This window comes from Spea bombifrons, chromosome 1 (genome assembly GCF_027358695.1).
Source record: "Spea bombifrons isolate aSpeBom1 chromosome 1, aSpeBom1.2.pri, whole genome shotgun sequence".
NCBI classification, from domain to species: Eukaryota; Metazoa; Chordata; class Amphibia; order Anura; family Pelobatidae; genus Spea; species Spea bombifrons.
The window spans coordinates 156,416,253-156,434,321 of NC_071087.1; the positions used below are offsets into that span (position 1 = coordinate 156,416,253).

Sequence of the window (18,069 nt, forward strand, 5' to 3'; positions counted from 1 at the left end):
ATTATCTGAGTCATTAGTGAGAAATATATCACGGCAGACAATCTGTATCTGTGATCATTTCACATCGCAAACCGCAAGACGATTTGGCCTGGTAGGTATGGATAACATATAGTACACAAGGCACCTCATTCTGGAAGACCTTCGGCTACTCATTTAGTCATGAGATCTATAGTAGAATTTACTAAACTTGGATATATATGAGGATCTAAAAATGCCCCGAGGCGCCTGCAATTGCGTGTGTGTGGGGGTATCAGGATCGGAGTCCCTTGGGGCGCTTCTCCAAGGTACAATGGACAGATCAATTCGTAGTCAAAATCTCCTTGCAGATATTATACACACAATGTTATATTATATATGTATATATATATATAATTATTAAATAAAGTCCGGAATCATGCTAATGACTTACAGTCTGCGACACGGAATGAGACTTTGTTTTAAGTTATTTATTCTGATTCCAAATTGCATCCTTCAGCTCTCTCCGGTTGAAACGACGGAACAGAAAATATTCGTTTTAAATACACGCAGAGCACACATTTAAAGCAATAAAAGGAAGACATTTATAGCCTAAGAGAATGACACTCAATGTAAACAATACTTAAAGTAACCTAAAAAATATATACAATCTTCATTGTACACAACAGCAACACCCAAACACTGCTTGACTCGTGAGACATCTGTGCGTTAAAATAAGAGACCCCTTTTTGCTCCTGCGCAAAGCTAAAACACAACGGTGAAACACCTCTACAATGAAAGGGTCGGAATTCTGACGGGCAGTTGGGAACCTTAACACAGTAGATATGGAAACGAATATATTCTCTTGTCCTACGGCTGGTATACACAGCTCTCGTTGGATACTCATGCACCGGTAAGGCTGCCTCCTGCGACTGATATGAAAGTCAATGACAAGGGGGGGGGTATCATGCTATAGACATACAAGGGCCACCGGGTGTGCACAAGCCTCAGCCTAAACCATGAACCGGTGCTCCTTGCCGTCGTGAGCCATCAGGATAACGTTGCGATTGGACGTCCAGATGAGCCGGGCCAGTCTCAGGGCGTTGAGGGAGCCGGGCGAGGCAGGCTGCACCGGTGGGACCTGGTAGGTTTTGATGCACCGCAGCTGCGGGGCCGAGTTCAGCATCCCGATGCTTCCCAGCAAGGAGGTGTTCATCTGAAAAACGGAGAAGAGGTGAAAAAAAAAAGAAACAAATAAAAGCGAGTAATTGCTTAAAAAACCGCAGTAAGAACCGGTCTGTAGGCTCCGCTGTGTAGAAAGGTGGACCATAGTAATTCCACCCCATACTCCCTGGTACTAAATATTACATATATAATATTTATATATATATATATATATATATATATATATAATTTTCATGGCCAGCTAGATGAATCTATTCTATGTCCTGTTAAAACATATTTACCTTGGAAAAGGCATCGTTCGGACCGCAGGCAGGGGGACGGATTGTTCTGCGCCGCTGCCATTTTTTAGGGCACGTTGACAAGTTTTAGGGTATATAAGATATTCGGTTTTGAATTCTTATCGGTTTAGAATATATCATGATTTTTCCTGCTCCGGCTCTGTGGCACAATGGTGTCAGAGGGTGTAAATCATTGTGTCTGTAGCACGGAGCACACAAGCACCACTGACATTTTCACAATTTAAATCATCTTGAGTAATAGCCCTTTTAAGATGACTAATGTGACTGATTTCCCTACGTTAATAATAGCCCTGAACGGAACGCGGATCCGAAAACAGCCCCGGTGCAAGAGGGCATCCGCCGTAATAAATGGGAAAGTAATTAACCACCATCAACTTCCTGCGGAATAAATTAGAATTAAGATATTTATAATAACTCCATGTATGAAGAAGCTCCGCAGTTCAAAAGTTTGGGGTCACTGAGCTGTTTTCATGGAAAACTGGGAAATTTCTAGCCGTAAAAGGTTTTTCTAACGATCGATCAGCCTTTTAAACTAAAACTTGGGGGTCGGCGAACACAACGTGTTGACCCCAAACTTTTGAACCATAGTGGATATAATTGCATATTAACTTTTCATGATCAAAAAATAAAAAAAGTGGGGAGGGAAGGGTGCTATTGGGTTTCCTGCATTTTTCAAAGAAATAAAAATGAGCTAAAAAACAAGTTTTTACACTGGTTTTGCTAAATGTTCCCGCTTCCACCCGCAATCCGGCGTTATCACGGAAAAAATTGAACTGATAATTTTGTAAAAATAAATCATACGGTTACAGTGATTTTAGAAATTGCTTTATTTCAATAAAACATTAAAGTTCCCTATCCTAGGTTATAGTAAGGTATTGGGGGTTAATACGAGAAAGCACAATAAGACCCCGCCCCCCGTGTAACTGGTGAGATAGCGAATGTGCGGACACTGATTGGGCACGCTCGCGCATGTACAGATACCTAGTGGGGTGGGCTGAATCGTGAGTGACGGCAGCTTTTAGGTAAGCGACCAATCAGTGTAACTAATTAAAACACTTGTATTGCAGGATTCGGAGATCAATGAAAAAAGATAACAGGAATAAAATAGCTCACGGCCGTAAATGCCTATAATGATCCGGAATCAGAACCTCCGGCGTTGGCAGTGTTTTAATGGCGTGTGTGTCTGCATTGGTGCCGTCTAAACGGGCCTTCAGTACCCTCAACGCCTCGCAAGTTTAAAAAGCTCACATAAATAACTTAAGTCTACGTGCTTTTGGGGGTGTGGCTTCATGGAGGGCTGAGCCACAGACATGGGAGGGCTAGCCTCTGACAGCCTTTAATGGGTGGGGAGTGGGAGGGAAATGGGTGGGGAGTGGGAGGGAAGTGGGTGGGGAGTAGACAGGAAGTGGGAGGGAAGCGTGTGGGAGAATCACTATTGCCGTAGCCCGCTCCCATGAGAACAAACGCACTGACTCAGAGACCCAGGGAAGCAGCTCTTCACCCGGAGACTCCCAGTCACACCCAGCTGTGGTCAAATTGTTTGGGGGAAGCATCTTTTATTTTAATTCTATTTTAATTAAGTCCTTAATGGGCTGAATATTAGCTAAAGTATCAGTGATACTGAGATGGATCCACCAAGTGTTGATTGAATGGTTGTTAAAAACTACAAGATTAAAATATTCACATTAAAGAAAAAACATTTAGAAATCATCGTTACTTGTCATCATACATCACCGCCCAATCAGAATAAAAAAACTACATTTGCGCCGCTGTCCTCTCGGCCGCTGTTTCAATCACAGGCGTAATAAGAATGGGCTAATAAGGGAAGGATGGAGTCAACCCCCCCCCCCCACCGAAGCCTGTAATATTCTCATTACATCTTTAGCCATATCAACGGAATATATATTTATTATAACTATATATTATATTTTACTGTCCGCCGTGTGTCAAGGTTTGTGTTTTCATTATGACTAAAGCACTTTATTTTGCAACTGTACAGCAGGCAGGGAAGAGGTGGACTAAGTGAGCCGAATGGTTCTTATACGCCATCAATTTTTGCGCAGAAAGCACAAGCGCATAAAGCCATTTAAAGAGCAAAAGAACATGAGCTAAAGTCATCTATGCTTTAATAATTAAAGGGCCGCTTCCATGAACCTAATACATTCATATATATCAAAAGTTTCGTAAATAACAGAGACATTGCTGAACAGTAAACAACTTACATCCACCGGGCAAGCCAGAAGACATGTTTTTCCCCCATTTCTGATCATTAACTTACATCCACCAGGCGTTCGTATAATACAAATTATAATTTAAACATTTATACTCCCAAGCCAGGTCTCATCCAAAATAATAATAATAAAAAAAATAGAATAATTCCCCGTTTAATTACTTTGCGGCAATAAACCCTACTGCCAGGATTAATTACTCATTTGGAAAGCATACGAGGAGTAAAATCGTTTTGCTAAGATGAAGCTATACCTCTCTGAAACTAGAGGAACGTATTAAATCAATAACCGTAAAAATCCTGGCATAAAAAACAATTAGCTTAATATGTTTATTCCGTTGTACTAGCGGCAGGTAAATCCCTGGAACAAGTAAACGGCGTTCAACAGAGGAAGCCGACGGCGGCATCTCATCCAAGGGGAAGGATTATTTTTCACGTAGTCATGTGAGTGATGTACGGATCAAAACATTATATTCAGACCTCATGGTTATACATCCTACACGTTCCTGGTGATATATACAGTATTTATCGGCGTATAACACGCACTTTTTTAACAAAAATTTGAAGCTGAAATCCTACCTGCGTGTTATACGCCGATAAATCCTAGAGCCAGTGGCGGAACTACCGGGGTCGCAGGGGTCGCAACTGCGACCGGGCCCTGGAGTTCTGCCAGTCAGGGGGGCCCAAGGGGTGCCGAGCGGTTGCTGAAGACGACCGCTCGGCAACTCTCGGGCCCCCCTGACTGACAGAAATCCAGGACTCCTCTGCTGGTGGTGGCCGCCGCCGCCGCCTGCCTGCCTCAGCCTGCCTGCCTGCCTCAGCGCTTCAACTCCTGTGTCGGAAGCGTGAGGCGTTTGTCTCGGGTGCCGGCGCTTCACGCTGGGCGCCGGCATATGACGTCAGACGCCGGCGCTCAGCAGTGAAGCGCCGGCACCCGAGACAAACGCCTCACGCTTCCAACACAGGAGTTGAAGGTAAGTGACCGGGGGGGGGGTTAGGGAGAGAGAGGGGAGATCCTGAGAAGGGGGGTTAGGGAGGGAGAGGGGAGATCCTGAGAAGGGGGGTTAGGGAATGAGAGGAGATCCTGAGAAGGGAGGTTAGGGAGGGAGAGGAGAGATCCTGAGAAGGGGGGTTAGGGAGTGTGTGTCTGAGTGTGTTTGTGTGTGTCTCTGAGTCTGTTTGTGTCTGTGTCTAAGTGTGTGTCTTAGTGTGTGTGTCTGAGTGTGTGTGTCTTAGTGTCTGAGTGTGTGTGTCTGAGTGTGTGTGTGTGTCTTACTGTGTGTGTCTTAGTGTGTGTGTCTGAGTGAGTGTGTCTTACTGTGTGTGTGTCTGAGTTTGTGTGTGTCTTACTGTGTGTGTCTTACTGTGTGTGTCTTAGCGTGTGTCTGAGTGTGAGTGTGTCTGAGTGTGTGTGTGTCTTACTGTGTGTGTCTTAGCGTGTGTGTCTGAGTGTGTGTGTCTCTTACTGTGTGTGTCTTACTGTGTGTGTGTGTGTGTGTGGTTTCCCAGATAGCAGTGATTCTGATGAAGTTTTTTTTGTTCAGTTTTTTTGTTCAAAGAGGTGCTTTTTCTTTCATATTTGCCTTATAAGTGGTATAAATGTTATAATAAATGTTATAATGTAATAAATATTATTCCAACATTAAGTTCATAGCTTCCAAGTTAAAATTATTTTTTCTTACTCAAATTTCCTTGTTAAAATGGGGGTGCGTGTTATACACCAATGCGTGTTATACGCCGATAAATACGGTATATATTTTTACATTTCTGCGGTGTTCGGGTTTAGCTGTAAGTTTCTTTTACCCACCAATATTTTATATATATTGCTGTTTTCAGGACGAGAGGGGCTTTCTTTAGATACCATTATTTTGATCATATAAAGTATTATAAGACTAATAATAAAATATGGTGACAAATTGAAAAAAAAAGTCTGACTTTTATTTAAGAAATCTCATCTACAAAAGTGCTAAATAGATTCTAATATTTGTCCCGAGTTTAGAAATACCCAAAGTTTTTTGTCTTTTTACAAGTTATAGGGCAATACGTGTGCTATTAAGTGAAGTGCTTTGTGTGATAGGTGTGATGGGAGCTGTGTGATTGCATGATAGGTGTGATGGTAGTTATAGGTGTGAGATGTATTGAGTTATAGCGGTGATAGGACTTGTGTGTGTTAAGTGTGATGGGAGTGGGGTCCCTTTAAACTAGAAAACATTAATGGTAATGCCTCTTCTATGATGTCAGAAATGGGCAGGTTGAGCAGTGAAGACAGACAGGATTAAGAGGCCCCGCTAAAATGTTTTCAACAAGAAAATACAGCAAAATGGTGTGTTATTTTAAAGAAAAGGAATTAGCTTATTTAACATCCATACAATAGTGGTGCATAACATAAAGATCTAGGAAAGTTAGGAAAAAAGTATCCACGTGGAACAACACCTTTAAGCTCCCATTGAAGCTCTAGGTCTCCCCACTCGGGACACTTTTGATGACCTAAAGTCCTTGCGGTAGACGGCATGCGCATTAATTACAAATGAATATATATTTGTGTATATATAATAACAACACAGTATAAGCCTTACCTGCCAGAAAGAGATATGGCTGTCTTTGTTTGAGTAGGTGGCGAGATACCGCCCATCCGGCGCAAAAGAAACGGCTGTAATAGGCCCTTTATGTCCGTGGATATTCTGGAAGAGAAGATGGGAAAAAAAAACGAATTAATTTTTTATGCTTTACACAGATCCTTGGCCGAGAAAGCCATACAAGTTTCCCAAAAGCACTCGGGGAACATCATTTTTTGTTTTGTGTTGTAAACATCTCCTCCTCGTTCTCCTGGAGGGTTTTTGTACATTATGATCGCGAGGACTTCCTCCTTGTTCTACATTAAATATTAAAAGCAAAAACATTGTTCTTCCTCTTTTTTTTTAAATTTGCACGTAGTTTGTTGGTAAGCTGGCTGCTTAAAACTTTATCCATGAGCGGCTTTGGTTGGAAGTGTCCAGCTGTGTCTCGTTTACATCAGACCGTTGTCCAAAAACTTGTTAATCCAGAAGCTCTTGATCTGTAATCATTAGAAATGCAACTGTGCGTGTGTTCTACACGGCCCTCTGAGCTCTTCTGCTACACCAAACGGCATAACTTATTTTGACCGCTTTGATGAAACTTTGTGCCACCACATTCCATCTGTTAGAAATGTTTACCAGAGACCCATTTGATAATCATCTCATTAGATCCTCGCAGTTTGCGGAAAGACCTCCGACCGTCACTACGCGATGTTAGCGTTCTTTGATTTTGCTTCTGGGTTTTTTTGTTTTGTTTTGGTTTTTTTTTTACAGCTAAATAAACCAATGTGATTCGGAATGAATGGAATTAAGAGAAATTATAAGGCGTGCATTTGTATGAAGAGAATCTTGCGGACGTGTCCACTCGCCATATTAGGTTAAATCACCAGAAATAAGAGGTATTAAAAAGTTGCTATTTTTTGATAGGCTTTTCAAACACAAAACACACAAACCCCACAACCACCAAAAGCCATCAATATCAAAGAGGTTCGTACCCCATAAGAGATATGTGAAGATCTGATTATTAGGCATTGTCAAGCCGTCCCGCCAAGCCACCTCGGGTCCCACTTCCGTGGGTAAGGGTGATTATGGGGTGTTAGGGGGGACACTTAGTAGTATTACGGAACTTTGTAGAACCCTTCAGACCAGTGTAATATTATTATACAGATGAATTGGCACATCTACACCAAAGGCCAACATTTAAGTATGGTCCCTTTGGTTAGCGCAATTCATCGAAGGTTTCCCAAGTATCTTTGGACGTCAGGTTAACCCTTCTAGAGCGAGAGGGTTGCAATGTGTTTTTCACCCCTCTGGTACTGAAAAGGTCAAAGATAACCTGGATTTATTCTCTTCAACCACCTTTACCGAAGGATATTCTTCTCCCTGAAGACCTTGTGTCAGGATCCTTACACCGGCATTCAAACATCAAACGCCGGCTCCTGAATGAAGCCTCGGCTGGAACCGCGCTCTATAAATTCTCTCTTTTGTTGCGCGCGTCGCGGCGTTCTGAAAACCGGCACCGCTAAAGGTGAACACATCAGCACTTATACGTTTATTGCGGCTATATTATAAATCTCTATCCTACAATTCGCGGCCTTAAAACGGGAATCACGTGACTTCCGAGAGGCCGTTTTCCCAACGAGAGCACAAAGTGACCTTGAAGAGCAGCGTATAAAAATACATTTATATCTGAACCGGCGTGTTGGCTGTCAGTCAATATATGCCTCTCATTTGTTAGGAGGTTACCCCGCTGTGATTGTCTCATTACAATTTGCTTTAACTTCCTGGGCAAATGACAACCAGAAAATGAAGCAGCGGCTTTCTTAACCGGAGTTAATCCACGAAATAAAAGAGTACGTCTGCAGTCAGCCAAATGTTATTGGACTTTGTTCAAATAATCTTAACCCTTTCCCAGCGCAAAGAGTTAAACCGTATTAAGCTTCGGTTAAATGTGGGTTTATATATAATATAATATTATCACACGGACATTTAATGGTTTAATGCTGAACCTTATTTATTATTATTATTTTTTTTTTTTTAAACCAAGGAACATCTGACGAGGGGGCTTTAATTTCAATAATGGATGTTAAAACTGCAGCCACTGGGGGGGGGAGGTGAATTAAAAATGTGGTATTAGGGTATTAAAAAGACCGGTATAAAGAAAATATAGGAGGTGCATCATCCGGTTTATGGAGCTTAACAGATGGCCACATCCACCAAAATCAAGCCACCGTCTTGGGATCAACATAGCCGAGGGCGCGCACACGACCCAGACTACAAGTGTCAATGTTCCTTAGGTTCTAGAACATCCTATATTGCAAAGTTCAAGAGAGTCAACCAAACCTTCTTTAAGGGAGTCAATCAAATCTTTTTGACGTGAATGACATATCTACAGGAGATATATTTAACATAAAAGAAACAATGTAACAATGTAACTGTCGGTACGTTGCATACAAAAATTCCAAGATAAAGGGGTATTAGAAAACAAAACACAACGGAATGCTAAAAAAGCATGAATATAATTCTTGAATTCTTACTATACAGATTAAGAATGATAATTAAGGCAAGCTTGTTTGAGGCAACATACCAAGAGAAGACCATTTAATGTTCGAAAGGCTACAGAACTAAGAGCTAAACATGTTCACTTCATGTTTCCAGTAGACATTATGAACTTCCTTCACGAGCAAGGACCTCCCTAGGGTTGAGTTATCATAATGCATTGTAAAAGAGTCGAAAGGCTTACATGATAACCCATTTCTGAATTTGCAGCCTTTGCGTGTAATTCCCTGTAAGTGTGAACCATACTGGTTTTAACGTGTTGAGTATCCATGTTCTCAGACACGAGTGGCATGTTTCGATATAAAATGCCAGCAGGGTATGAGGCACGCTCTTCACTTTTGGATTCCCACTGGACATTGGTTTGTATTTAATAATGGAAGAGTTGGTAGGAGACTCTACAGGACTTCACTATGAAGGTTCATCACCAGTGAGTCTTTGCTGCAGGGCGTGCTTGGGTAGCCCTGTATAATGCATAATTATCAATCCTTACCCATTGCATTATACCTTATACTGGGCCAGCTTAACGTTTTTTTGCGGGAGAAACTTTCCAGTTTTGGCCCTTGGTAATGGATAGTGGGGTGACGGGAGGTAAAAACACATCCTCCGTGTTTCAGTATGTTCAAGGAGAATCTTTCGAAAATTTCGGCAACTTGTAAAACACACACACGGTTTTTTACAATGTTTATTCCATTTAAAAGTCTAAACGCCATTAACCTAATTCAATATTCCGTTACAGCGAACCTGGCACTAACTTCTCCAACCGATTCCTGTAGTTGCATAGTGAACCTAATATATATCGATGACAAGTCAAACACCGTTTTCTAAGAGGGCTTTCTGATTTCATCTCCCTCATGACAACTTCAAAGCCAACACTATGGCAGCCAAACATCTCTATAACGACAGGGAAGAACACAGTAGAGACTTCTTCGGGGTAAGGTTACCGCAGTACGCAGTAAGTACGCCTTCTTAAAAGATACAGAAATCTAATGTTCTAACATGTAGCTCAAGAATGCCTACAATAACCAATGTGCAGGCAGCAAAACGCGCTGGAGCCCAAGCAAAAGACATTTTAGCATGCATTAAAACATTACAAATAATGTTTTTTGGGGACTACGCTGGTTTTTTTATGGCTAAAAACCCTCCTTTGCGATGTCTCGTTGGCTGCGCTCTACACGGGCACGTCAACGGTGCAGACTGAACCGTGAAAAATAATAAAACAGAGATAATTTATTAAATGTTGAGTGACAGCAAATGCTTAAGTCTCCCCCATATTTATCAAACTAAAAAATCCTCTTCCTTTCAAGGTGGGAGCCTCTCCATCAACGTAATCCTGGTTTTACCCCAGGTGGATGACAAGAGAGATTTAAATCAATAGCCTTCAAAGGAATAATGTCGACAACGTTAATCTGCAACATAATATTTTTTCGAAACATTGTTAAATCAGAACGCATGGTCCAATAGCATTGTTTAATCTCTTTTCTCGTTAATTAACCCCTTAAGGACAATGGGCGGTCCCTAAACCCATTGAAAACCATGCATTTTGACCAACTTTGTCATTAAGGGGTTAATAATGGGATTACTGTCCTAATGAAAAAAGCGTTGATAAGTGAGTGGAGCATAGCAAACAGAATAATGCTCCTTTGGGCAGTCTATCGCTGGCAGGAAAAGGCTCCCATTGCAATCAATAGGGGCACTTTCTGAGCATGTATGCGGGGGTCGTGGCACGTGTCTCCGACACGCGTCTAACAGAGAGCGTTTTTAATTCAGGAACCGTAAAGGAAGATTTATGTTGAAAGCCATAATTCATGCCACATTGTACTAACTGTGCCAAAGCGCCATACGCTGATATAAAGAACTGTGATTTAAAACAGCCCATTAAAAATTAAAGGCTTCCGGTATACCAGAGACATACAAAAATATAGACATTTAACATTAAAAAACAATATTTAAAATACTACAGGTGCAAAAAAAAATTCCTAAATCCGTCTTTGTAAAAACCCATGAAAGTAAATTATTCTAAAAACACACCAAAAATACTTTAAATAAAAAAAAATAATAAAATAATCATCTTTGTGAATACATTCATTTGAACAGAAGAACCTGTAGCGTAAGTAGCTTAAACCTATGATTGCAAAGGTTATTCTTTTGGAACTGTTGATTAGAAAATACATCTGAGTGTGCAAGGAAGCAATTTCCCGTTCGGAGACACACACTCACAAAAAAAAAAAACAATCAACAAAAAACATATACTCTCGGGAGTGCAGCATTTGTACCACGAAAGTAATAATCCCGAGAGGGAAATACAGCTGCAGTAACCTTTCAGGGAAATTTGTCTCTGCAGAGACCCTATGAATAATTTCAGACACATCTTACGCTCTTCTTGTAAATCTCAACATATAATAGAGACTCCACGTTGATATAATTTAACAGTCCACCAAACACAATTACTATAAAATAAAAAAATTATAGTTAAAAAAAAATAAGTGCCACTTGCCTGCAGTCTAGAATGGTGCAGGATAATGATGTGTCATATATAAAGTGAAACGGGTTTATAAAGGATTTGGGAATTAGGAATCCGTTGCCAATACCCCACTTGTGCATTACAGAGTCAAAGGGAAGGTGATTTACATCACATCGGTATTTATGGTAATATAGATTCTGGACTTAATAACAGCCTCCCAGCAGAAGCGGTAGAGGGTAATACAGTGAGGGAATTTAAACATGTATGGGATAGACATACGGCTCCTGGTGTTGACGAGACCGACGACTGATTAAGGTTTGAGTCTTTATAGCAGGAAAAACTGGGGGTCAAATGGGTTCTCCTCCGCCGTCAGATTCTGTCGTTCTATATTTCTATATTTAGGCACAGTAGGATTTGTATCCCGAACAGAGACAGTTGGTAGGTACAGAGGAGGTATGATAGTGACCTATGGGTGTTTGGATAATGAAAGATCTTGGGTGTCCAAAGTATCACCAGCTGGGCAGTGTTGCCCTAAAAAGTTACTACAGAGTTAGGTCTCATCAGGCATGGTAAGCTGTGTCCCCTTACACACAAGCATAAGAAACATAACGTGTGAATAAAAACTGCCCCCCCCCACACCTAATAACCAGTTGCGCCACCCATGGTGGTAACAACTGCAATCAAACGTTTGTGATAACTGGCAATGAGGCTTTTACATCACTGTGGAGGGATTTTGGCTGACTCTTCTTGCCAGAATTGTTGGAATTCAGCCCTATTGGATTTTTGTAAGCATGAACTCCCTTCAGATTCAAGTCAGGACTTTGGCTTGGCCGCTCCAAAGAGGTGGACTTGCTTGTGTGGTTCGGGTCATTGTCCTGCTCCATAACCCAACTGCGCTGGAGCTTTGGGTCACCAATGGATGGTTGGACATTCTCCTTTAGGATTTTCTGGTAGAGAGCAGAATTCATGATTCCATCAATTATGGCAAGACGCCCAGGTCCTGAAGCAACTCTCCCACGGATGCCATTTTTGCACGGTCTCTTTCTTATTGTGGAATCATGAACATTGACCTTAACTGAGGCGAGCGAGGCCTGCGGTTCTTTACATGTTAGTCTGGGCTCTTTTTTGACCTCCTGGATGAGCCGTTGATGCGCTCCTGGAGGAATTTTGGTCGGCCGGTCACTCCTGGGAAGGTTCACTGCTGTTCCCAGTTTTCTCTGTTCGTAGATAATGGTTCTCACCGTGGTTTGCTGGAATCCCAGAACTTCAGTAATGGTTTTGTAACCCTTCCCAGACCGATAGATGTCAGCGACTTTGTTTCTCATCTGTTCTTGAATTTCTTTAGACCGCGGCATCATCTGCTGCTTTTTGAGACCTTTTAGCCGACTTCACTTTGCAAGACATCTTCTGTTTAATTGATGTTTAGATTTAACAGGGCTGGCAGTAACCATGCCTAACTGTGTCTAGTGAAATTGTACCCAAGAATTAAATAAGAGGGCAATTCCTTTTTTCATATGGGTCAGGTAGGGTTCTCTACATGAATTCATCATTTAAAAACTGCATTTTGCCTTTACTCGGGTTATTTTTGTGACGAAAACGCATAGAAGTAATTGGGAAGAGGGCAAATACTTTCCACCGCACTGAATATAAATGCATGTCTAATATCTAGGATTATTCTGTTGAGCCGTTTTAGAAATACAAGCACTGCCTAATCCGATTAGCTCATGCCGTCGACAGCTTTCTAATTTCCAATATTTTTATAAACATTGTGCAGCAACAAACAGCTAGTACCGCGGCACTGACAGAGGCGGCTTCTGATGAAATTAGGCTGTTTACTTAATAAATGTTGGATCTATATTAAGAGATGCGAGTCAATATATCCACACTTATAGCTGCAGATAGATAATGGCACGGAGCCCTGACAGCTGCCTTGATTCTATCCAATATTAATGAGCAGAGTCATTACTTATGTATTGCGTGCTTGGCCATATGACAAAACGTTTCATGGGAATTACATTTGTGCTACATTTATGGAAAAGAAAATAGTGCCGGAAAATTGTGTCAGCAAACAGGAAACGCAATCCCAAAACGAGCTGAAAAAAGAAAAGAGAAAAAAAAAAAAGAAAGAAAGTGCTGAAAAGACGGAACACGAAGTGCACTATAACGATAAAAAAAAAATCAGCTTTATCTGCTAAGTACTTTTTAGTGCATTGGAAGTAGTCAGTGTCTTTAAATGGGCTTCATCAGAAGGAAAAAAAAATGACCGCGATAGTTGAAAAATGTAACAAGTGTATGATTCTGATTCCCAGTCCATAGCCATCCCTCGGAACTCTCCAGGTTTGACCCAGAGTTAGCGGGTGAAGAGCTGCTTCCCTGAGTCTAGGGGTCACTATCTGTGGTGTAGAGGAGCAGCCAGTGGAGTACATGGGGGCAGTTAGTTATCTGTTCTGGGTTCCACTCAACAGTGGGGTGCCACACAGAGGTTCCAAGTCTCTTGGAAATTCCCTCTCTGTCAATGTTGCCCTACATTCTCCGTTGACCACTTCCGCGTCCCATATCCTTTCCCGGAGCTTCGCTTCTTCTCTTACCTCGTCTTCTTTCTCCTCGTCTCCTCAATATCAGCTTCATTGCCTAGGCCTCCTAGCATACTTCAGCAAAAGGGCGAAGCCACAGCGCAAACCTCGTGGACAACCTCTCCCATATGAGAAGTTAGTACAGCAAGGACATCTAAACATACATGGGATAGGCATATGGCTCCCGAATCAAAGACGAGAACAAGGCCTGATTAAGGAAGAAGAGGCAGATTATATGGGGCGAATGGGTCTGATCTGCCGTCAATGGTTCTAATTGCAGTCAAATAGAAGTGAAAAAGCAGGGAGGTGAGTATTTGGCTGAGCGGGTTCTCAGTAAGTGTTGCCATATAAGCTGCTACTTAGTCATCAATCTTTAAGACGTGGGATATGATCTGGTTTCTTTAGTTAGCTCTGTATACCGTAATCTAAACCTTGGGCTGTGAGTGCCTTGACCAAGACAGAAGGGAAAAAAACTAATACATGGCTTCTGGGAAACTGCGTTTCTCAAAATGCCAGACAGACAAGAATCCCTCCCCCCCCAGCTGAAAATATCCATGGTGGGTGAAAGGGGAGAGAGGATTGACAGCTCTGACAAAAGCTTTAGAATGGAGCATCACGATTCGAAACAAGGAAAGGAAACGGAGGACATCCGGGAACATTCCTCAGAAGTTCTGCTCATCTGACCATTCTTCTGATGCAAATTTAATTTATTTTTTTTTCCTGACCTCAAAATAAGATTTTCTTGCATTTTGCTGCCCCGGCTCTGTTGTTTCGAAATACCAATGTCTAACCCTATTCAACTCAGCATATAATAAAATTTGGAATTCCCAGTAGAGTGATATATCGGTGCGGGGCACTCAGTATTCTGAAGACAAGCTTTGCTTTTTGTTGGGGTTATTTAAAAGGAATTATTAAAGAAAACACACACAATGGCATCTATAAGGCTAATCGCAATGTGCGACGTTCTCCCGCAGAGGGTTTATTTGGAACCGACCCAATGTCCAGCACAAGTACCTTGAGTACTTCCTACAGCTGGACAAACCCCAAATTATTATTATTTTTTAAATCCGCAATAATAAACAATTAAGAGTCATGTATGAAAATACTACATCAATATAGAAAATATCTCGAGAACCAGTTTATTACAAAAATGGCAACCATATAGTATTTTCTGATTCACTATTTTATATTAAAGTCTTGGAAAAGCCTATCATGACCCATCGGTTCTTTCCTAAAATCTGCAGTTATAGGTGTGATCAGCCACAGTCTGACGTGAGCGGTTTTGGGGTTCCTTGATCCTTTTTATCTGGGTACTGGCAGAAAATGTGGCTTCTTCTCTCTTGGTAGAACTTGCCATACATCTCAGGGGTAATCAGTACTCATTTTACTGTTGGGGTTCACATGCAATCATTGTTTTTGGAGCCAGATTGAGATATGAAGCTATTTCATTGAGATATGAAGATATAACTCCGATGAGAACATGAAATCTATGATCAGATTAAAATGACTAATCGAGCCAGACTCTCCATACCTTACCTCTCATCATTTCTAATGGCCAAAGAGGGATCTTTTACTGAGAATTGTGTATGTGTATATGTGTATATGTGTATATGTGTATATATATATATATATATATATATATATATTTAACCTATTAAATTCTTAGTAGAAAAATAATGTATTTCATTTGCATAAGTTAAAAAATCAATTTTGTGCTGTTTCTATACACGTTGTGACTTTTAAGGCTGTAGAACCCTGCCATACCCTCATACCCAGCAAACATTCTGACCTCATAGAAAAAGAGGAACATCAGGGGAGGAACGAGGGACAGCGGCCCTAAAGAGGGCCTGTCGTTCTTCAAGAAGGACACTTGGGAGGAATGCCACAAAGTTTCACCTAGACAGTCCTGGAATAAAGAGATGTGTCCGGATTCCAGATTTAGCTTTTTATGTCTCTTGTGGGCCAGTGGCCATGTGAGTCCGTATTCTACAGGGAGACTGCGGGATTTAGAGAGGCAAAAGCTGCTTAATGGACGGCAAAACTGTTCGACAAAACAAGGCAACCCAACCCTATGGGCTCATTTAACTTACAGAGAATATTCAAACTACGTTATCCCCATCTAACACGGGAACACTTGCGTTATTAAGATCCAAATGCAAAGAATTTTAAACGGCTAAAACCATAGCATAAAACACTACCCCAGCCTGACCAAATTCCTACAATACCTTACTGCACCCCCAGACCAGGAAGAGCTCCTAAGGAAACGTGCAAAATTATGTTGCTCCCCCATAATATAGGAATAAAAATGCGTCAGAGAGCTCTAGCACTGCACTGGCATTTAATGGGTTAACGCGACACTCGGGACTCTGGCGTTCACGCTTGGCCGTTTCGCTTTCTGTTTCATCTAATAACCGTTCTATTTATCCTCTCTTAACCTGTGCAGGCATTTACACACAAAGACTAATGGCTGTCGTTGCAGATTTTTCCCAGGGTGCATTTCTTGATGCACTGCAGATATTCCCACAAAGCAGGCAGCCCACCCTGCTCTCCCCGCCGTCCATCACCCACCGCCGTCTTCCCTCTGCTCTGCACATGTCCTTCGCTTAAGACGAATAGTGACCCCCGTCCTGCCTACCTACAGCTATATCAACCCGCACGCAGCTCGAAGCGGATAAACAGAAAGACATGCGCAGAATATACGATAAACCGATAAATATACACGATAAAGATATACGATAAATCTTCATACCTTCTATGAAGATGATATATATATATATATATATATATATATATACTGAAACGCCAGCTGTTACAGGACTCCAACTCCCATAACCCTCTGCCAATCTCACACAAATAGAGTGGCTCCCAAAGATTTTTCCAAGGGTTATATTACTATGTTACAAGCCTCTAAACATATTGTGTATCCAAGGTATGTAAAGCAAACCTGTAACATAAAACAGTTATAATGCAGAACGACTCACTAAATACCGTATTTGCTCGATTATAAGACGACCCTGATTATAAGACGACCCCCCAAAATCTGAATATTAACTTAGGAAAAAAAGAAAAAGCCTGAATATAAGACGACCCTAAAGGAAAAAAGTTTTACCAGTAAATGTTAATTCATGTAAACAATTTTTTTTTTAATAAAAGCTATGATTGAGAAAAAGATTTTTTTTGTTTTTATTTCTTGTATTTTCCAACCTGTCCCCCAGTTACGCACATCTGCCCCCAGGCTTGCCACTCCAATATGGCACTGTGGCCCATGATATGCCTTTTAACCCTCTATATGCCACTGTGCCCCATGGTATGCCTTTTGACCCCCTATGTGCCACTCTGCCTCCAGAAATGCCTTATACCCCTATATCCCATTCTGGCATTTAGGGGGTTAAAATGCATATTATGGGGCAGAGTGGCATATAGGGAGGTATAAGGCATTTCAGGAGGCAGAGTGGCATTAAGGGAGTTAAAAGGCATTGTATAGAGCACTCTGCCTCCAGAAATGCCTTATACCCCTATATGCCACTCTGCCATTTAGGGGGTTAAAAGGCATATTAGGGAGGTATAAGGCATTTCAGGAGGCAGAGTGCTCTATTAAATGCCCCCTTAACGCCACTCCAGAAATGCCCTATGCCCCCATTTAACACACACACACACCCTATACTCCCATTTAACTAACACACACACACACTCTCTCTCTCCCCCCCTCTCTACCCCCTCTCTTACCGGTGCTTCCAGCCGGGGCAGCGGGTTGACGTCGCCTTCCGCTGCAGTCGGAAGGAGGTGGAGTTGGCAGCGGGGGTTTGTATGCGTCCGTCGCGTATACTTTCCCCGGCTGTCAGAGATCAGAGTTCACCGCACCGGTGCGGGGAACTCTGATCTCTGACTGTCGGGGAAGGTCTACGCGACGGACGCAGACAACCCCCGCTGCTAGCCACGCCTCCTTCCAGCTGCAGCGGACGTTGTCTACGCGGATCGCGTAGACGTCAACCCGCTGCACCGGCAATACAGCAGGAAGCACCGGTAAGTGTGTGTATGATGGGGGGGGGGGTGAGACAGGAGGATCCAGGTCCCCTGCAGCGGTGCGGGGGATCTGGATCTTAGTCTCCTAATCAAACCTCTATTTGAGGTCTGATTAGAAGACGACCCCGATTAGAAGACGAGGGGTATTTTTCAGAGCATTTGCTCTGAAAAAACCTCGTCTTATAATCGAGCAAATACGGTAAATCTATTTGTGTTTTAAGGCCGCTGTCCC

The 18,069-nt window shown here is 42.0% G+C and overlaps 1 protein-coding gene across 5 annotated transcripts in view; it reads right to left on the reverse strand.

Moving 5' to 3' along the window:
- Positions 1–425: 425 nt before the first annotated feature.
- The window catches only part of WDR7 (WD repeat domain 7), a 141,836-nt gene continuing 124,192 nt past the window's right edge, over positions 426–18,069 (reverse strand). For all 5 annotated transcript variants that reach the window (XM_053448197.1, XM_053448194.1, XM_053448196.1 and 2 more), the window contains 2 exons: positions 6,243–6,347; positions 426–1,171 (listed from right to left, as the gene is read on the reverse strand). In XM_053448197.1, coding sequence (XP_053304172.1) covers positions 968–1,171; positions 6,243–6,347 — 309 coding nt within the window. In that variant the 3' untranslated portion in view covers positions 426–967. The remainder of the gene's footprint in view (positions 1,172–6,242; positions 6,348–18,069) is intronic.